This window comes from Dendrobates tinctorius, unplaced genomic scaffold (genome assembly GCF_039654945.1).
Source record: "Dendrobates tinctorius isolate UK_male_01 unplaced genomic scaffold, ASM3965494v1 ptg000140l, whole genome shotgun sequence".
In the NCBI taxonomy this organism is placed as follows: domain Eukaryota; kingdom Metazoa; phylum Chordata; class Amphibia; order Anura; family Dendrobatidae; genus Dendrobates; species Dendrobates tinctorius.
The window spans coordinates 10555751-10578612 of NW_027361808.1; the positions used below are offsets into that span (position 1 = coordinate 10555751).

The 22862-nt window shown below is 45.2% G+C and overlaps 1 protein-coding gene across 3 annotated transcripts in view; it reads right to left on the reverse strand.

Moving 5' to 3' along the window:
- The window catches only part of LOC141049027 (saccharopine dehydrogenase-like oxidoreductase), a 279626-nt gene that overhangs the window by 250800 nt on the left and 5964 nt on the right, over positions 1–22862 (reverse strand). For all 3 annotated transcript variants that reach the window (XM_073545128.1, XM_073545127.1, XM_073545126.1), the window contains exon 2: positions 15455–15564. In XM_073545128.1, the coding sequence (XP_073401229.1) occupies positions 15455–15564 (110 nt within the window). The remainder of the gene's footprint in view (positions 1–15454; positions 15565–22862) is intronic.

A 22862-nucleotide genomic window follows, 5' to 3' on the forward strand; every position in this document is an offset into this window, starting at 1 on the left:
GAGAAGCAAGGAGGAGGACATCATCGTATGAAGAAGGGAGGTGCCGGACCGGACCGCGACACCCATCGGACCGGACCGAACGCCGGGGTGAGTATAATCTCTCTCTTTTTTATCTTTCATGTTACATCGGGGGCTTATCAACAGCATTACAGAATTCATTACAGAATGCTGTAGATAAGCCCCTGATGGCGGTGCCGGTAGCTGATAGGGCTAAAATAGGGTGACAGATCCCCTTTAAAACTGCATCGGTCAATTCCAACCAAGGATTTTCTCAGCGTATAGATGAGATGTCATAAAATCCCCTCCACTACACTGGTGCTATAACACATTGGCCTAGTGGTTAATAAACACCAGGGAACATTTATCATTGAGTTTGAACCAAAATGTGGGCGCCAACCCCTGATATATCATTAAGAAGTGTACTACCTTATGTTATACCCTGATATTAGTGTGTTATATTGCACAGTTGGTGGCCTTGTATTTATTTCTATCTAGCTACATTGTGGGCCCCAAGAATTATTTTCTCTGGTGGGCCCAAGGTGCTCCAGTCCGACACTGGCCGGGTTAAATTTCTGCAGGATCTGGCCATGCCTCCCTATAGCTAGGTGGAGACTCTCTGAGTAGAGCTGGCAGTGAGCACAAGGCAATTCAGAGAGATGGTCTGCCACTGGTGAAGCAGAACGGTAAACAAAATGAGTAGGGTACCGCTGAGAAGGGGTGAGAAACACCGATGTAATGCTGTATGAGGGAGTTAGGAGAAATAACCATTAGAGACGAGCGAGCGTGCTCGGATAAAGTGTTAGGCTGAGTTAACACGTTGCATTTTTTTCGCGTTTCCGCGGCGGTTTTAACAGCACGAAAAATAAGCATTCCATGAATTCCTATGGGATTCCGCAATGCTGTGCTAATGCTGCGGTTTTTACCGCGGCGAAATCACTTTGCGGTAAAAACCGCAGCATGCTCATTAATTTTGCGGAATCGCGGCAATCCCGCACCCATAGGAATGCATTGTTCCGCTTTCTTCCCGCATGTGGCTGTGCACTTTCCATGCGGAAAGTAAGCAGAACATTTGTGGATGGTACCCACGGTCCGGAGGAGAGGAGACTGTCCTCCGGGCTTTGGGTACCATACCCCTGTAAAAAATAGAATTTAAAATAAAAAATATTGTTATTCTTACCTTCCGACGTCCCGCACAGCCTTCTCGCCTCTCTCCACGCTCCCGTTCCCAGTAATCCTTTGCGAAAATGCCCGCGATGGCGTCCATTCTCGCGGGATCGCAAAGTCTCGCGGTCATTCGCGAGACGTCGCGATCCCGCGAGAACGTACGTCATCGCGGGCATTTTCGCAAAGGATTACTGGGAACGGCTGCACGGGACGTCGGAAGGCAAGAATAAAACCTTTATTTTTTTTTACATTTGATCTTTTACTACTGATGCTGCATAGGCGGCCTCAGTAGTAAAAAGTTGGTCACACTTGTCAAACACTATGCTTGACGAGTGTGACCAACCTGTCAATCAGTTCTCCAAGCGATGCTCCAGATCGCTTGGAAAACGCTAGCATTTTGCAAGCTAATTACGCTAGCAAAATGCTAGTTTTTCCGCAGGAAAATCGCGGGAATTTAAAATGCGATTTTCCCGCGGAATGGAATTCCAGAATTCTTGCAGTAATTTCCGCGACAGTTCCGCTAGGTGTGAACTTAGCCTTAGACGAGCATGTTCAAGTGTTAATAGAGCATTTTCGTCGTGCTCTAATACTATGTTTGAATCACTGTGGCTGCATGTCTTGTGCCTAACAATCAGGCGGCAATCCATGCATGTCTTGCAGTTGTCGAACAGCTGCAAGTCATGTAGCCACGACAACTCAAACACAGTATTAGAGCACGCTCATCTAACATTTTATCCGAGCACACTCGCTCATCACGAATAGCTATCTACTGTGTATGGGACAGGGGAAGCTTTAATGTCACATGACTCAATTAAAATATGAAAAATAGACTTGAGAAATTACTTGCACCCACAAGATACAGGACAAGTGAGACGCAATGGTAAAAATAAAAAAAAGAATGCTTTTCTTTCACTCTTTATCCAGTCCATTAACAATACCAAACAACACAAGTGCATAATAAAAATTAAGTCCAATACCAAAAATCAATTAATATTTTAAGAGAACAGGCGGGCAGCAATATAACCATGTCTCTGGCATAGGAGGGTTATGCGATCCCATTTGTAAGTTCATTGAACATTATTTACATCCTTTGATGGAGACGCTTCCCTCTTACGTCAGAGACACCACTGACATCATTTGGAGGTTGGACAGTCTGACTTTGGAGCAGGACATGTGGCTGGTCACGGCAGACACTGAACCCCTGTATACATGAATTTCACATCAAGATGGACTGAGGGCCTCATAGTTCTATTTAGGAACAAGTAATCTGGATGTCACACTTCAACTTTTGATTCTTGAATTACGTAATTTTATTTTGACGCATAATTTTTTTGTTTTTAAAAATCTTTTTTTTTTCTACAGAAACGCGGTACCGCAATGGACACTGCGTGTGTGCCGTCATACGCTAACCTCTTTTTTGGGTACTGGGAGAGGGAGGTTTTTGGAGAAGAGGAATGCGCCGTGACACTGGTACAAGGCTGGTACCGCCACATTGATGAATTAATGATTTGGCAGGTTTCTTGTGATGATCTTTGTAGGTTGATTTCTCATCTTAATATGAACAGCTATAACATTAAACTTACATATAAATTTCATAGACAAATAGATTTTTTGGACATCCAAATTCTTGTTGGCAATGACAACAGGGTACAAACCGATGTCTTCAGGAAGGAGATGTCGGTGAATGCACTTTTGCATGCATCATCAGCTCACACTCCATCAACTGTGCAAGCTATCCCAAATCCGGAACTGGCCTATCAGACGCTTATGCTCTACGGATTAGCGTTTTGAGAGGCAGGCCCTGGACCTTCGTGATAGGTTTCATGCGCAGGGTTACAGCAAACCCTGTATTAAGAGTGGTTACCAGAGGGCTAAAGTGTCTTGCCGTGACCAGCTCCTGTCCGATTCCAGGGCGACTGTGGATGAGCCTCATCAAATTACGTTTATCTCCACATACAATAACAGGTGGCGTACAATTCGTAACATTCTTGATAAACATTGGTCAATACTCAAGACTGAGCCAGTTTTGGGTGGATTACTCCCCGAGAGACCACTGTTAACAGCAAGGTGTAGTAGGAGTTGGCGGGACCTTCTTGTTAACAGCCACTATGTGACAAATCCATCTTTTTCTTTCTATAATCGGAGACCACGTCTTGGCTATTTTCCTTGTGGGTACTGCTTGGCATGCATGAATATAGAAAGGGCCACAAACTTTTGTTCATCTGATGGAAAACAAATTTTCCAAGTCAGAGAATATAGCTCATGCAGAAGCGATTTTGTTGTGTATTATGAGACATGCCCCTGTGGTCTAATATACATGGGATTAACATCCAGGGAACTACGGGTTAAAGCCAGGGAGCATGTCAGAGATATTAAGGCAGCTCAGAAAAGTGTTGACATAGCGTCCTTAAAGACCATTCCTCGCCATTTCAGGCTGCGTCATGCCTGCAAATCGGATCTTTTAAAAATACGTGGTATTGACCAATTATATGGTGGTATTAGGGGAGGTGATCTGAGGCGCAGGCTGGCGCAGCTTGAGTGTCAGTGGAAAATAAGATTGAATACTATGACCCCTTTAGATCTTAATGAGAAGCTGAGCTTTTCATCCTTTCTATAATACGAATAGTATTCTTTGTCCCTATGCCTTCCCATTGATGTTCGTCTAATAAATGCCTCTGGAATCCATTCTTAATCCATTAATTTTATTTTTGTTTTTTTTTAGTTGTTTTTTTATTTGCGGATGTTATCTTGGCATTTAACCTGCGCTTTGGTTCTTAATATCTAAATTCCCTCATGATGATACTCTAACTACCAGCTAATCCGTGGATGCAGTGAACGATTTTATGATTTTATGCTAACATCTGACTGCTGATTTGGATGGAAGATGCTACACAGAGAATGACCCTACTAATCATACTGACATCTGATGGACGTTGTGGAGCAGAAAATTATGTTATATTAAATGTTGGATTTTGGGAATGGGTTTATGATATACTAATAGTTACTAATATGTGCTATATCATGTTGTAATATATAATATATCTAACTATTAAGTCATTGTAATTTCCATATCTGATTTTTTTTTATTGTTATGACTTTTGCCCTGTTGACCACAGTTAACATGGTTGTCTGTGTTATATACATGATTGATTCTGACTTCCTCTTTTGCCACGAATAGCGTGCAGCGGCGGTCTCCACCCAGTGTGCGTTACAGAAGGCACCGACACGGGGGCGGCGAATTACTAGCTGGCAGATGGAACACTTGTTCTTTATTCGCTGCCTCTATGATGCCGGACGTGACTGCGTGGAGCGCCTCCTTCGCATACTCGTCAGACGCGGCCGGAAGTGTGCTTTCCTCCATTGTTGCTGGGCATCATGGTGGTATATTTAAGACAGCGCTTGAGACAATATGCATTTCCCCCCGAGAAAGCAACAGCAAAACGTGCGTCGGGGCACTTGCATCTTGGTGGGTCTTCACTATAGGTAAGAACATGTGATGTTATCACTTCTTTAAGCTTTTTTGAGGGTACTTACTGATCATTTCCCCCTATTCAGGACTTTTGTGTGGGTTTAGTGGGGTGTTATATGTATGGCCAATATGTTTTGCCTTGTATTATACATATCATGTTATACACTTTCCCTTTGTGACTTGTTGTGATGCCTCTGCACATGTATTGTTATTGATGCATCTATACATTACGCACTATGCACTTTAATATTGGATGTTATTTGTTTTTACATTTCATTTACATTGACGCTTCAAAAAAATGCATATGGACGAGTGCATCAAATAAATGCATTACTGTCTATGTGAACACATGCACACACATGGGTTTGATACGCATGCGTTATTCAAAATACATATAGAAATCCCATGAGACACTCCCATTTTTGTCTGATGTCCTATCAAACGCATGCGCATAAACAACGCAAATTCATGCAAAAACGCATAAAAACACATGCACACGCAGCATTTTTTCCCGTCATGCGTAAGATGATACGCATAAAAAACGCTGCTTAAACATGATATGCTGCGGACTCAAACGCTAATGTGAACCTAGCCCTACACCGCCCCTATGACTGAAAGCAAATGCCACCCAGAAGGATTTACAGCTCTGGTAAAAATTAAGAGACCGCTTCCAAATGTGCAGTTTTTTGTGAAAACATTATAGGAACCAATGAGATCGAAAAAACATAATTAGACTGCAAGGATGCTCTTAATAAATCAATAAAAAAAATTTCGAGCCATAGAGAGTTTTTCAATATCCTGACAATAATGAAGAAATAACACAAATTTTTATTTCTTGTATCAATCCGCAAAGACAACTTCAGAAAATTACAAATTATCTTTAATAAATACCAACAACATGTAACGAATGGAAGCAGAGACACTGGGACATGGGTGAAGACATTTGTAAGGGTACCGTTACACTTAGCGATGCACCAGCGATCCCGACAACGATATGGATCGCGGGTGCATCGCTAAGTGGTCGCTAGTGAGCTGCCACACAGGCAGATCTCACCAGCGACATCGCAGGGGTCAGGGGTCGCTACTTACCTGTCTGACGCGGCGATCCTGATGTCCTCCCGCCCGCGACCACGCGTCGCTCGTCGGCGCCAGCAGGAAGCAGACAACGAGAAATGATCCAGGACCTTCTCGCGCGATCAGCGATAACCAGCAGGGGAGCGGTCGGAGGTAAGTATCACACATAGCGATATCGCTAGCAATATCGCTATAACGTCACAAAAATCAGTGGTGTTATAGCGATATTGCTAGCGATATCGCTATGTGTAACGGGGGCTTTAGGAATAAAAAACAGTTTATTGAGACAAAAAAGAAGGGATAAAAAGGTGGCACTAACGACATGCAGTGAGTATCTGCACATACACATGTGATCAAATATTGCTGACAAGAATCAAAGAAAAATGTACTAAACATGTATAAAGTGACGCAACAATACAAGATGATTCCTTTTGGAAGTGCTTTGAGCAGCAGGGTGGTTTGCTGGTAAAAGGGAAAAGAAAAAATCTCTTTTAAAGCTTCTGCCTGAGCGAGTGTGAACGAGCTGAGTGTGACTTGAGCGTAAGTGCGAACTGTGGTAAGTGTGTGACTTGTGATTCAGTGACTTTGGATTCAGGGAGTTTCCAAGGAAGGAATTACTGAATTACTGTTATATTTTATTAATACTTTTTATTTATTTGTACTTATCTTTTCTGTCTGGTGCAATCCCCATTAGGATGTGCTCCACTATTGCCAATGCCATCCAGTGTACGTTTTGCAGCATGTATGAAATCCTTGAACAGCCGGTCGAGGGTGCATACTGCTGTGCGAGATGCGAGTACGTTGTGCATTTGCAAGCCCAGATACTGGATCTAAATGTGCAGCTGGCAACACTGAGATCCATAGACAATATGGAAAGGAGTCTTCTGCTCACTGAGCAGACACTCAATGGGATAGATGAGGGGGGATGCTAGGTTGGAGCTGCAGGACAGTGAAGCAGCCAGCTGGGTGACAGAAGGCGGGGTAGAGGGAAGCGCGCCAGGGAGGCGAGTCCTGATCTGGCACACCCCAATAAGTTTAAGTTTGGAGATGAGGGGAGTGTCAGTGCAGGAGTAGCACTGCTGCAGCAAGGCATGTCCTCTGAAAGCCGGAGGAGTGTCTGCTCCAGTAAGGGGGGAAATAGGAGAGCAGGGCAGGCCAGACAGGTGCTGGTAGTGGGGGACTCAATTATTAAGGGAACAGATAGAGCAATCTGTCACAAAGACAGGGATCGTCGAACGGTGTGCTGCCTACCTGGCGCTCGAGTCAGACACATCGCTGATCGGGTTGACAGATTACTGGGAGGGGCTGGTGAGGATCCAGAGGTCATGGTGCACATTGGCACAAATGACAAAGTTAGAGGTAGGTGGAAGGTCCTTAAAGATGATTTCAGGAGGGAATTAGGCTGCAAGCTTAAAGCAAGGACCTCCAAGGTGGTATTTTCGGAAATACTTCCTGTACCACGTGCCACGCCAGAGAGGCAACAGGAGATTAGGGAGGTTAATAAGTGGCTCAGGAATTAGTGTAGGAAGGAGGGGTTTGGATTCCTGGAGAACTGGGCCAACTTCTCAGTTGGCTGCAGGTTCTAAGGTAGGGACTGGTTGCACCTCAATGGGGAGGGTGCAGCTGTGCTAGGGGAGAAAATGGCTAGAAGGCTGGAACGAGTGTTTAAACTAGGGACGGGGGGGGGTGAGGGTAATCTTTTTATAGGAGGTGAAGACAGTGCAGATAGAGACCTGGGCACAAATAATGAAATTGGGGGTGGCATGGGGGTGTGGGGTTAGAACAGTTAATAATTTAAGAATAGAGGTACAGAGAGATACATAAAGTGCATGTATACTAATGCCAGAAGCCTCGCCAACAAAATGGAGGAATTAGAGTTAATTTTGTTGGAATATAATTATGACATGGTGGGGATATCTGAGACATGGCTGGACGAGAGTCATGACTGGGCTGTTAATTTACAGGGCTATAGTCTGTTCAGAAATGAACGTACAAATAAGCGAGGGGGAGGCATGTGTTTATATGTTAAATCATCCTTAACCCCTTAAGCCCCAAGGGTGGTTTGCACGTTAATGACCAGGCCAATTTTTACAATTCTGACCACTGTCCCTTTATGAGGTAATGACTCTGAAACGCTTCCATGGATCCCGGTGATTCTGACATTGTTTTCTCGTGACATATTGTACTTCATGTTAGTGGTAAAATTTCATTCAAATAACTTGCGTTTATTTGTGAAAAAAACAGAAATTTGGCGAAAATTTTGAAAATTTCACAATTTTCCAACTTTGAATTTTTATGCCCTTAAATCACAGAGATACGGCACACAAAAAACTTGATAAGTAACATTTCCCACATGTTTACTTTACATCAGCACAATTTTGAAGCCACAATTTTTTTTTTATTAGGAAGTTATAAGGGTTAAAAATTGACCAGCGATTTCTCATTTTTGCAACACCATTTTATTTTTACGGACCACATCACATTTGAAGCCACTTTGAGGGGTCTATATGATAGAAAATACCCAAAAGTGACACCATTCTAAAAACTGCACCCTTTAAGGTGCTCAAAACCACATTCAAGAAGTTTATTAACCCTTTAGGTGCGTCACAGGAATTTTTTTAATATTTAAAAAAAAAAATGAACATTTAACTTTTTTTCACTAAAAAAATACTTCAGGTTCAATTTTTTTTATTTTACCAAGGGTAACAGGAGAAATTGGACAGCAAAAGTTATGGTGCAATTTGTCCTGAGTACACTGATACCTGATATGTGGGGAGGAACCACTGTTGCGGCGCATGGCAGACCTCAGCAGGGAAGGAGCGCCGTTTGACTTTTTCAATGCAAAATTGGCTGGAATTCAGATGGAACGCCATGTGGCGTTTGGGTAGCCCGATGTACCTAAACAGTGGAAACACCCCCAAGTGACCCCATTTTGGAAACTAGACCCCCCAAGGAACTTATCTAGATATGTGGTGAGAACTTTGAACCCACAAGGGCTTCACAGAAGTTTATAACGTACAGCGGTACAATTAAAAAATCATATTTTTTCCACAAAAATGATCTTTTCACCCCCAATTTTTATTTTTCCAAGGGCAACAGGTCCCTAAAAGTTATTGTGCAATTTGTCCTGAGTATGCTGATACCCCATATGTGGGTGTAAATGACTATTTGGGCGCATGGCAGAGCTCGGAAAGGAAGCAGCGCCATTTGACGCTTTTGGCTGGAATTGAGATCGGACACCATGTTGCGATTGGAAAACCCCTGATGTACCAAAACAGTGGAAACCCCCCACAAATGACACCATTTTGGAAACTAGACCCCCTAAGGAACTTATCTAGATGCGTGGTGAGCACTTTGAACCCCCCAGTGCTTCACAGAAGTTTATAACGACCGGGCGTGAAAATAAAAATATCGTATTTTTTCAACAAACATCATCTTTTAGTCCCCATTTTTTTATTTTCCCAAGGGTAACAGGAGAAATTGGACCCCAAAAGTTGTTGTCCAATATGTCCTGAGTATGCTGACACCCCCATATGTGGGAGAATACTACTGTATGGGCACACGTCGGGGCTCGGAAGGGAAGTAGTGACGTTTTGGAATGCAGACTTTGATGGATTGGTCTGCGGGTGTCATGTGCGTTTGGAGAGCCCCTGATGTACCTAAACTATTGAAACTCCCCACAAGTGACCCCATTTTGGAAACTAGACCCCCCACGGAACTTAACTAGATGTGTGGTGAGCACTTTGAACCCCCAAGTGCTTCACAGAAGTTTATAACGCCTGGGCGTGAAAATAAAAAAATCATTTTCCCACAAAAATGATATTTTTGCCCCCAATTTTTTATTTTCCTAAGGGTAACAGGAGAAAGTGGACCCCAAAAGTTGTTTTGCAATTTGTCCTGAGTATGCTGATACCCTATATGTGGGGGTAAAACACTGTTTGGGCGCATGGCAGAGCTTGGAAGGGAAGGAGCACCATATGACTTTTTCAACGCAGAATTGGCTGGAATTGAGATCAGACGCCATGTTGCATTTGGAGAGCACCTGATGTGCCCAAACAGTGGAAACCCCCCAATTATAACTCCAACCCTAACCCCAACACACCCCTAACCCTAATCTGAGCCCTAACCCTAGCCCTAACGGGAAAATGGAAATACTTTTTTTAAATTTTATTATTTTTCCCTAACTAAGGGGGTGATAATGGGGGTTTGATTTACTATTTTATGACGGTTTTTATGTCTGGCGGCTGTCGCACGCTAAAAGACGCTTTTTATTGTAAAAGTAGTTTTTGCATCACCACAAATTGAGAGCTATAATTTTTCCGTATTTTGACCCACCGAGTCAACTGAGGTCTTATTCTTTGCGGGACGAGTTGACGTTTTTATTGATACCATTTTCGGGCACGTGACATTTTTTGATCGCTTTTTATTCCGATTTTTGGGACGCAGAATGAACAAAAACCAGCGTTTCATGAATTTCTTTTGGGGGGTGCGTTTACACCGTTCCGCGTGCGGTAAAATTGATAAAGCAGTTTTATTCTTAGGGTCGGTACGGTTACAGCGATACCTCATTTAGGTCGTTTTTTTATGTTTTGTCAGTTTTTTGCAATGAGAACAATTTTATATAAAAAATAATTATTTTTGCATCGCTTTATTCTGCGAGCTATAACTTTTTTATTTTTTTGCGGATGATGCTGTCTGGCGGCTCATTTTTTGCGGGACAAGATGACGTTTTCAGCGGTACCATGGATATTTATATGCGTCTTTTTGATCGCACGTTATTGCACTTTTTGTTCGGTGGTATGATAATAAATCATTTGTTGCTTCGTTTTTTATTTTTATTTTTTAAGGGGTTCGCTAAAGGGGTTAACTAATGGGACAGTTTTATAGGGCGGGTCGCTACAGACGCGGCGATACCAAATATGTGTACTTTTATTGTTTTTTTTTATTTTCAAAAAATGAATTTATTGGGGAATATTTTTTTTTTTTACTAATTTATTTAGCGATTTTTTTTAAATTATTTTTACACTTTTTTTTTTTTTACTTTATTACATAGTCCCAGGTGGGACATCACTGTCCTTTGACAGATCGCTGATCTGTCACATCACAGATCACTGTGACAGATCAGCAATCTGTCACAGGCAGTTCTGCGGACTTCCTCATGCCTGCGCTTTGCAGGCAGTGAGGAAGTCAGCTCCCTACAGGCCCCCGTTGCCATCTTGGATCCGGGGGCCTGTAGGGAAGGAGTCCCCCGCAGCAGCGCTGCACATTACGCTGCCGTGGGGGGCTCAGGGAAGCACGGAGGGAGCTCCTCCCTGCCGATGCTTCCCTTTAACCCCCGGTACACCGCGATCGTGTTTGATCGCAGTGTACAAGGGGTTAACGTGTCGGGGGCGGTCCGTGACCGCCCCTGACACATTGTGCCGGGTGTCAGCTGTGATAATCAGCTGACACCCGGCCGCGATCAGCGGCGCTCACCACGTGGGCGCCGCTGATCGCATTAGACGTACTATCCCGTCCCTGGCAATTAAGTCCCAGGGCACATGGACGGGATAGTACGTCTAATGGCAGAAAGGGGTTAAAACCCATCCTCCATGATAATATATATGAATCTAATGAAAATGTAGAGTCCCTGTGGGTGGAGATAAGGTGATGGGGAATAAATAATAAATTACTGATAGGGGTTTGTTATAAGTCTGGGTTCACACGTAGCGGAACTCTCGCGGAAATTACCGCGAGAATTCCGGAATTCCATTCCGCGGGAAAATCGCATTTTAAATTCCCGTGATTTTCCCGCGGAAAAACTAGAATTTTGCAAGCGTAATTAGCTTGCAGAATTGCTAGCGTTTTCCAAGCGATCTGGAACATCGCTTTGAGAACTAATTGACAAGTTGGTCACACTCGTCAAACATAGTGTTTGACGAGTGTGACCAACCTTTTACTATTGAGGCCACCTATGCGGTATCAATAGTAAAAGATAGAATGTAAAAAATAATAAAAAAAAAATATTGTTATTCTCACCTTCCGACGTCCCGCGCAGCCTTCCCGCCTCTCTCCACGCTCCCGGTTCCAGTAATCCTTTGCGACAATTACCGCGATGACGTCTGTTCTCGCGGGATCGCGACGTCTCGCGGTGATTCGCGATGACGTCGCGCGAATGACTGCGAGACTTCGCTATCCCGCGAGAATGGACGTCATCGCTCGCAAAGGCTTACTGGGATCGGGAGCGTGGAGAGAGGCGGGAAGGCTGCGCGGGACGTCGGAAGGTGAGAATAACAATATTTTTTATTTTAAATTCTATTTTTTACAGGGATATGGTACCCAAAGCCCAGAGGACAGTCTACTATCCTCCGGACCGTGGGTACCATCCGCAAATGTTCTGCTTTTCGCATGGTGTGCACAGCCACATGCGGAAAGTAAGCAGAACAATGCATTCCTATGGGTGCGGGATCGCTGCGATTCCGCGAAATTAATGAGCATGCTGCGTTTTTTACCGCGAAGCGATTCCGCCGTGGAAAAAACCGCAGCATTAGCACAGCATTGCGGAATCCTATAGGATGCTTATTTTTCGTGTTTTCGCGACAAAATCGTGCGGTTAAAACCGCCGCGGAAACGCGAAAAAAACGCCACGTGTGAACTCAGCCTAAGTCTCCAAAAATAATGGAAGCAAGAGAGAATATCGCCATCAAACAAATAGATGAAGCTGCGACTCAAGGAGAAGTCATTACAATGGGGGGACTTCAACTACCTTGAAATACACTAGGGAACCGAAACCTGCAGTTCCAGAAAAGGTAATAGGTTTTTGACAACTATGAGAGACAATTACCTTTCACAACTGGTTCAGGACCCAACAAGAGGGAGGGCACTGCTAGGCCTAATACAGTATTAACCAACAGACCAGACCGCATATCAAATATAAGGGTTGAAGGTCACTTGAGTAATAGTGATCACAAAATAATAAGTTTTCATGTATCCTTTAATAAGATGCGTAGTAGAGGTGTTACAAGGACACTAAAAATCAAAAAAGCAAATTTCCAACGGAGGAGAGATAATCTTGGTGCAATTAACTGGGACGATATCCTGAGACATAAAAATACACAAAGAAAATGAGAGACGTTTACCTGTGCACAATATATACCGTATGGGAATAAACATGCTAGAAATAGGAGGAAACCACTATGGCTAAATAGAGCTGTAAGGGGCGCAATAAGTGACAAAAATAAAGCATTCAGAGAATTAAAGCAAGTAGGTAGTAGTGAGGCATTAAATAAATACAGAAAATTAAATAAATTCTGTAAAAAGCAAATCAAGATAGCAAAGATTTAGACAGAGACTCATTGCCAGAGAAAGTAAAAATAACTTCAAAATATTCTTTAACTACATAAATAGTAAGAAACTAAAAAATGATAGTGTTGGTCCCCTTAAAAATAGTCTGGGCGAAATGGTGGGTGAGGATGAGGAAAATGCCAATATGCTACATGACTTTTTTTCAACAGTATTTACACAAGAAAATCCCATGACGGATAACATGATCAGGGATAAAAATTCTCCATTAAATGTCACCTGCTTAACCCAGCAGGAAGTATGGCGGCGTCTAAAAATCACTAAAATTGACACAACCCCGGGCCCGGATGGGATACACCCCCGAGTACTGCAGGAATTAAGTACAGTCATAGACAGACCATTATTTTTAATCTTTAAAGATTCCATAATAACAGGGTCTGTACCACAGGACTGGCGTATGGCAAATGTGGTGCCAATATTCAAAAAGGGGACAAAAACTGAACTTGGAAATTATAGGCCTGTGAGCTTAAACTCAACTGTGGGTAAAATCCTGGAGGGTTTTCTAAAAGATACTATACTGGAGTATCTGGAGAAGAATAACCTCATGACCCAATATCAACATGGGTTTACAAGGGACTGTTCCTGTCAGACTAATCTGATAAGCATTTATGAAGAGGTAAGTTCCGGACTGGACCAAGGGAATGCAGTGGACGTGGTGTACATGGACTTTTCAAAAGCTCTTGATACGGTGCCACACAAAAGGTTGATACATAAAATGAGAACAATGGGGATAGGGGAAAATATATGTAAGTGGGTTAAGAGCTGGCTCAGGGATAGGAAACAAAGGGTGGTTATTAATGGAGCACACTCGGACTGGGTCACGGTTAGCAGTGGGGTACCACAGGGGTCAGTATTGGGCCCGCTTCTTTTTAACATATTTATTAATGGCCTTGTAGGGGGCATAGAGAGTAGAATTTCAATATTTGCAGATGACACTGAACTCTGCAGGGTAATCAATGCAGAGGAGGACAATTTTATATTACAGGAGGATTTATGTAAACAAGAAGCTTGGGCTGATAAATGGCAAATGAGCTTTAATGGTGATAAATGTAAGGTCATGCACTTGGGTAGAACGAACAAGATATATAATTATGTGCTTAACTGTAAAACACTGGGCAAAACTGTCACTGTAAAAGACCTGGGTGTATGGGTGGACGACAAACTCACATTTAGTGGCCAGTGTCAGGCAGCTGCTGCAAAGGCAAATAAAATAATGGGATGCATTAAAAGAGACATAGATGCTCATGAGGAGAACATAATTTTACCTCTATATAAGTCACTAGTGCGACCACACATAGAATACTGCGTACAGTTCTGGTCTCCGGTGTATAAGAAAGACATACCTGAACTGGAGTGGGTGCAGAGAAGAGCGACTAAGGTTATTACGGAATTGGGTGGTCTGCAATACCAAGACAGGTTATTACACTTGGGGTTATTTAGTTTGGAAAATCAAAGGCTTAGGGGTGATCTTATTACAATGTATAAATATATGCGAGGACAGTACAAAGACCTTTCTAATGATCTTTTTACTCTTAGACCTGTTACGGGGACAAGGGGGCATCCTCTACGTCTGGAGGAAAGAAGGTTTAAACATAATCACAGACAGAGATTCTTTTCTCTAAGAGCAGTGAGACTTTGGAACTCTCTGCCATATGATGTTGTAATGAGTGATTCCCTACTAAAATTTAAGAAGGGACTGGGTGCCTTTCTTGAAAAGTATAATATTACAGGGTATATACACTAGTTTCCTTGATATTGCGCTGATCCAGGGAGCTAGACTGATTGCCATATGTGGAGTCGGGAAGGAATTTTTTTCCCCAATGTGAAGCTTACCGTTTGCCACATGGGGTTTTGCCTTCCTCTGGATCAACATGTTAGAGCAAGTTAGGATAGGATATGGGTTGAACTAAATGGAATTAAAGTCTTCCTTCAACCTTAATAACTATGTATGTTACTATGATGGTAATCCAATCCACTGTTGTAGCAATATAAAACGGAGTATAAAAGTTGTGCACATATACTGTACATAAAAAGGTTAAAATAATTATTTGTATAGTGCCATGGTATGAGCTTGTTAAAATGGTGCAGGAGGGACTAATCAATATGCAGCAAGAAGGTAAAGCAAGAGCAAAGAGTAACGGGCACAAACACAATTGAATACATGACTTACAACGGCTGTGATAAGCGGTTACCAGTATGGTCACACTGGTAAGTGCAGGAACGCGCCCCAACGTGTGTTTCAGATCAAGTCCTTCATAAGAGGGTGGCGTCAATAGTAAACCGGGACGTTTAAAAAGCGGGATGTGGCAGTCGCATGCGCAGCCAGGAGAACCCAGAAGTTGGGAGTGCCCACGTCATGCGGACAGTGATGACTTTATAACCGTTTATATGACATATAGTACTTACTGGTCCCACACAGTCAAGAACAACAGAGGTCTTCTTACACATCTCAGCGAGGGAGGCTTCATCAGCAACGTCGGAGATTAGAATGTCAATAGACTTCAGCTGTGGTTTTCCTACAGATGAATAATGGATAGAAGCAGTGACTGGTACGAAGTTACGGGTTAGATCTACAATGGTAAAAAGCCCTGCACTGTCCTTTAATACAGGCTGAGGGTGCAGAAGAAGACAAGCAATTAATCTTACCGTAAAGCCTCATTACACGACCTATAAGCCTTCTAGTCTATTGCATGGGACCTTTACGATACAAAACTAAAAGTAAAAGGTAGCAGCGTGCGCCATCAGATGCTGGATGGAAGTGGCTTTTCTCCTGCAGCACAGGCGTTATACATGCGGCTCTGCATGTTCTCAGGTCCCCTATACCTTAGCAGGTCTACATTGTCATTATGGCAACACCTCTCCAAGGAACGGATTGGGCATGCTGAAATTCATCAGATGCTACATGTGCCTCATGCACACGATCCAGAGTATCTAATGTGTGTGGTCAGCTTAAAAGAGTAGTCTGACTGCTCCCTCCACAACAGGAAGTAAAGGAGATGATGACATCAAGTCTGGGCGAGCGGCAAGTATCGTGCTGTATCCTACTGTAGCATGGCGGGTGGGCAATACCTGCCAATCATGCACGCATACTAGCGGTTACATGCAGACGCGACATCAGCGCCGCTCTCCTTCCGACAGGACTTCCGCTAGGAATTTTGGGGCCCCATACTGTAAAAATTTTCAGGGCCCCCTTGAGACTCCGCCCAGGCTCCACCCCTCGAACTGTCCACAGCCCCACCGCTCTGTCTTGGAAAAACTCCACTTCTCACCAATCACACATTAAGGGTATATGCACATGCTGCGGATCAGCAGCAGTTCCGCAGGCAGTGTACAGTATAATTTTATCCTATGGGTTTTCAAATCCGCAGTGCACATGCTGCGGATTTTTCCGTGCGGAAAAGCTGCAGTTTGAAATCCGAAGCATATCAATTCTTTCTGCGGATTCCGCTGCGATTTGACACCTATTCCATTGTCCAGGTGTCAAACCGCAGGGGAAAACCACTGGCCAATCCGCAGGAAAACCGTAGATAACTTTACCTGCGGTTTTACCTGCGGATCCGCACGGAAAAATCCGCATGTGAATCCGCAGCGTGTGCACATAGCCTAACAGTTCCCATCACCAGATCACACATATAGCCAGCAGCTTTTGTTTTGGTCAAAAGATTTTTTAAGCCTTTGAGCAGGGGGTTGGACCAGATGGCCCAGGAGGTCCCTTCCAACTCTACGATTCTATGATTCTAAGCCGCCACCACGACAAGGTAGACTCTTTTGGCCGAGTTCTACTTTACTCTATCCTATTAATCATTTGTTAAAATATCCAATACAATTTAGGTATGTTTTTATTTATTTTTCAATTTTTAAAATGACCAATAATATCGTATACAAGGAACAAATACCACCATGACCAGACCCCATATTACCACCACACAGAGACCTATAATACCACATACAAGGAACAAATACCACCACACCATGTCCAGACCACATATTACCACCACAGTGACCGAATAATATCACATACAAGGGACAAATACCACCGTACCATGTCCAGATCACATTTTACCACCACATGGTGACCAATAATACCACATACAAGGAACAAATACCACCACACCATGGCCGGACAACATATTACCACCACTTAGTGACTGAATACTACAATACTGGTCATTAATAAAAAAAAAAAAAAAAAAAAAACCCACAATACTAATATCATCATAAGTGCCATTATACACAGTAGATCTGTACTTAGTATGCAGTGATTACCGGTGACATTATACACAGGAGCTCTGTATACAGTATCAGTGTACAGGTAATACAGTGATCAACAGTGACATTATACACACACGAGAGCTGTATATATTGTACAGGTTATACTGTGATCAATGATATACACAGGAACTCTGTATATACTGTCAGTGTAAAGGTAATACAGTGATCACTGGTGAGATTGTACACAGGACCGCTGTATATAGTATACAGTGTATAGTGTCAGTGTACAGTGTGCCGTCGAAACATATTGCTTCTTGCCGATATCAAAAATAAAAAATAAACTTTCTCCTTACCTGACTGCACCATCTGTCTCCATCCTGTCCCATATTCCTGCCCCATCTGTCTCTATCCTGCACCATGTCTCCATCCTGCCCCCTGTGTCTCCCATCCTGCCACTTTCAATAAAAATAAAAAAGCTTTCTCCTTACCTGGCCACGCTCCTGCGCCGATGCTCCCTACATGCAGTTCAAGCATGTACTCGCCGGCAAATGAAAATGACATCATACGCCGGCGATGTGCGTGCTGACGTCAGCTGCCAGCCTCCGATTAGCTGGCGGATTTTAACTATTGCCGTGTGGGCCCACACGGCAATGGAGTTTAACTGAACCTGCATCTCAGACACAGGTTCAGTTACTGCACCGGCAGATTCTTGCCGCTAGGGCCCGCTGAGCAGAGGCGAGGGGGCCCATTGTGGGCCGTCTCTGCTCACCGGGCCCCATACACCAGTCAGAGCAGTAATGCCCTGATGGCGGCAATGCCTACCGATGAAGAAGTGGGCCGGGTTGGACAACCCCATTAAATCCTACTGAGTTTCTCCTGCTCCCTAAAATGTGAAAAGCTGCAGATTTTCTCCGCAGATCCACAGCCCACTCTGCATCGTAATCTGTGGCGGAAAAGTATTCCATCAGTGATCTAAACCCAAGATCGGGTACACAGGCGGCAGACAACACTGAGCGGGTGAAATCCCTAGTGGAAACTTGCAGCAGACAGACAAGCAGAGTTTACCTCTGGAGCCCAGGGTTTGTGCAGAAAGTGTCAGTCACAGCTCACATTTAGTCCTGAATCTGCGGCGGACTGGGGGGCTTTAGCATCACTTGTACCTGGAGAGCCCCTTTAAATCCCATGCTTGTGGGATACAGAGATAACGGGGGCATGATGGACGAGCGGCCCCCTGCTCTGCAGATATAGAGGATATCCAGGGCAGAGCCTGTAGTGCAGCAGCCGGGCAGTGACCAGCCGGACCCCATTAAAGGTCAGAGGCAGGCCCGGATTGATAATGTGCCCAACCGGGCATTTTCCCGCTGGGCTGCAGGCTGGCAGCGCCAGCTCATCTGGCTTCTTGCCAGCTGATGCGGCCACTGGCCTGGCTGTTCTTCATGCCGCCGGCCCTCTGCGGGCACGGTGGCTATGGCAGGGAGATAAGCCGCCACGCCGCCAATCCTCGCCCTCCAGAGAACCCCCCCCCCCCGCCTCCGCAGCCACTCTGCTCTCTTCTCTGCGCACAGGACCTGTGATGAGGTCACAGGAGGGGAGGAGTCAGAGAGGTCCCATGATCAGGTTCCTCTGTCCAGACACCTGATCATGTCACCGCTGACTCCTCCCCTCCTGTGACATCCCTGCCTCTTGGTGTCTGCAGGAGTCTGCTGCGCTGGTTGTCATGGTGCTGGATGAGGGAAGTTTTTGTGGGGTCAGGAGGGGTTTACAGGGTGTACGGAGCCGAGCCGCGTGTGTACGAGGTGTACGGAGCCGAGCCGCGTGTGTACGAGGTGTACGGAGCCGAGCCGCGTGTGTACGAGGTGTACGGAGCCGAGCCGCGTGTGTACGAGGTGTACGGAGCCGAGCCGCGTGTGTACGAGGTGTACGGAGCCGAGCCGCGTGTGTACGAGGTGTACGGAGCCGAGCCGCGTGTGTACGAGGTGTACGGAGCCGAGCCGCGTGTGTACGAGGTGTACATAGTGGAGCCATGTGTGTACGAGGTGTACGGTGATCCGTGTCACTGGCAAACGGAAGCAGATGGGCCTGGTGAATTTCATGGGGTCCGTCTGGGTTAGTTTAGTCCCTGTTCACACTGCATTGTGAATTGAAGGGTTCTTTCTGATTTGCCCTAAAAATGGGACTCCACAGAACCGCAATAGAATATACTGTAATGACATGAACAGAGTGTGAATTCACCCGCCTGCGGTTTTTCTGTGACCGTGTCCGTGAGTGCAGGCGCTTTGCCTGTGGCCCTGTCGGTGGTTCGGCTGAATCCCATTTTTAGACCTTTTCACTTGTTTCGTTTTTGCCACTGGAAAAAGCAGCGTTTTACGGAAATCCAAGTTAGTGAGAGTTTGGAATTGCTCATTTTTTTCCTTGCAGATCTGAACCTTCAGAGGGGTTTGGGGTATTTGTTTTTTTTTTTTTTTTTTTTTCAAATCTTTATGTCAATTCTTTCAGGTTGTAAATTTTTCAGCCATTCCAATGGACAGAAAAAAATGCAAGTAACTGCAGCGAAAGTGAATCTTCTGCAGTATTTTTCTTGCCAACACTCTGGTCTTTGTAGGTGTAAAATCTGCTCAAATACTGTGTGTGGGAATAGTCTTAGGAGGATTCAGGCAGAACCACGAGACACGGGCATAGTCTTCGGAGGATTCAGGCAGAACCACCGGACACGGGCATAGTCTTCGGAGGATTCAGGTGCGGAGCTGCTTGTGTGCGATGTGTACGGAGCAGAGCGTGTATGAGTTGGACGGAGCGGAGCCGTGTGTGTACGAAGTGTACGGAGCAGAGCCGTGTGTGTACGAGGAGTAAGGAGCAGAGCCGGATGTGTACGAGGAGTAAGGAGCGGAGCCGGATGTGTACGGAGCGGAGCCGTATGTACGAGTTGTACGGAGCGGAGCCATGTGTGTACGAGATGTACATAGCGGAGCCATGTGTGTACGAGGTGTACGGTGCGGAGCTGCTTGTGTGCGAGGTGTACGGAGCAGAGCGTGTATGAGGTGGACGGAGCGGAGCCGTGTGTGCACGAAGTGTACGGAGCAGAGCCGTGTGTGTACGAGGTGTAAGGAGCAGAGCCGGATGTGTACGAGGAGTAAGGAGCAGAGCCGGATGTGTACAGAGCGGAGCCGTGTGTGTACAAGGTGTATGGAGCAGAGCCGGAGGTGCATGAGGTGTACGGAGGAGAGCCAGAGGTGCACGAGCTGTACAGAGTGGAGCAGTGTGTGTATGGGGTCTACAGAGCGGAGCCGGAGGTGTACGGAGTGGAGGTATGTACAAGGTTTACAGAGCGGAGCCGTGTGTGTACGAAGTGTATGAAACGGAGCCCTGTGTGGACAACGTGTACGGATCTGAGCCTTGTGTTTACGGAGCGGAGCAGATCCGGGTGTGTACGGAATGAAGCCGCGTGTGTGCGGGGTGTACGGAGCGGAGTGGAGCCGCGTGTGTATGGAGCGGAGCCGCGTGTATACAAGGTGTATGGAGCAAAGCCGCATATGTACAAGGTTTACGGAGTGGAGCCATGTATGTACAAGGTGTACAGAGCGTGGCCGCGTGTGAACAGTGTACGAGTTTTACGGTGCGGCGCCAAGTGTGTACTGAGTGGAGCCATGTGTGCGCGAGGTGTACGGAGCGGAGCTGTGTGTGTACGAGGCATACAAAGCTGAACCGTGTGTGTATGAGGCGTGCGAAGCCATGCGTGTACGAGGTGTATGGTGGGAAGCATTCATACCTCCCAACCGTCCCGTATCCAATGGGACAGTCCCGATTTTGAGAGAAAGAGACTGCCCCAGCCGGGAGCTTACTTTTCCCTCGGACACAGGAGTACACGGCGGAGCCCCGAGGAGCACTTTAAAACTCGCACGTGACGTTCTACCGGAAGTGATGTGCTAGAAGCTGACCGGAAATTAGTTAATTTTGGGAGGAGATTGTGACGGAACCATGGAGGCACTTCAGGGAATGCTTCAGATCACCGTGTCCTCCTCCAACAGTGCGGACAGCGGGATTGCCTTGGAGTCGGGAATGCCGGCCATGTGAGCGGATCATGATCTGTCCTGCAGCGGGATGCTCAGGTGGGCACTACAATGGGAGCGCGGCTGCTATAGTATCTTTATAGAATATTTCTTTATCTCTTTGTTTCTTTCTCTCTCTAATCTTTCTTTTTTTCTTTCTCTCTCTCTGTTCTTTCTTTCTTTTCCTCAGTGCCAGCCACTGTGCCCAAAATGGCTGATGTATATACACTGTATATACATCAGCCTCGAGTCAGCATCTATCTATACGTAAGCCTCAGCACCAGTATATACATCAGCACCTGTATAATACACAGGTGCTGGGGCTGATGTATATACTGGTGCTGACTTGAGGCTGATGTATATATGGGCTGTATGTATATACATCACTGATCAGCCTCTAATCAGCACCTATATACACTCACTGGCCACTTTATTAGGTACACCTGTCCAACTGTGTGTTAAGACTTAATTTCTAATCAGCCAATCACATGGCGGCAACTCAGTGCATTTAGGCATGTAGACATGGTCAAGACAATCTCCTGCAGTTCAAACCGAGCATCAGTATGGGGAAGAAAGGTGATTTGAGTGCCTTTGAACGTGGCATGATTGTTGGTGCCAGAAGGGCTGGTCTGAGAATTTCAGAAACTGCTGATCTACTGGGATTTTCACGCACAACCATCTCTAGGGTTTACAGAGAATGGTCCGAAAAAGAAAAAAAATCCAGTGAGCGGCAGTTCTGTGGCCGGAAATGCCATGTTGATGCCAGAGGAGAATGGGCAGACTGGTTCGAGCTGATAGAAAGGCAACAGTGACTCAAATTGCCACCCGTTACAACCAAGGTAGGCAGAAGAGCATCTCTGAACGCACAGTGCGTCGAACTTTGAGGCAGATGGGCTACAGCAGCAGAAGACCACACTGGGTACCACTCCTCTCAGCTAAGAACAGGAAACTGAGGCTAAAATTTGCACAAGCTCATCGAAATTGGACAGTAGAAGATTGGAAAAACGTTGCCTGGTCTGATGAGTCTCGATTTCTGCTGCGACATTCGGATGGTAGGGTCAGAATTTGGCGTAAACAACATGAAAGCATGGATCCATCCTGCCTTGTATCAACGGTTCAGGCTGGTGGTGGTGGTGTCATGGTGTGGGGAATTTTTTCTGGGCACTCTTTGGGCCCCTTGGTACCAATTGAGCATCGTTGCAACGCCACAGCCTACCTGAGTATTGTTGCTGACCATGTCCATCCCTTTATGACCACAATGTACCCAACATCTGATGGCTACTTTCAGCAGGATAATGCGCCATGTCATAAAGCTCGAATCATCTCAGATTGGTTTCTTGAACATGACAATGAGTTTACTGTACTCAAATGGCCTCCTCAGTCACCAGATCTCAATCCAATAGAGCATCTTTGGGATGTGGTGGAACGGGAGATTCGCATCAGGGATGTGCAGCCGACAAATCTGCGCCAACTGTGTGATGCCATCATGTCAATATGGTCCAAAATCTCTGAGGAATGCTTCCAGCACCTTGTTGAATCTCTGCCACGAAGAATTG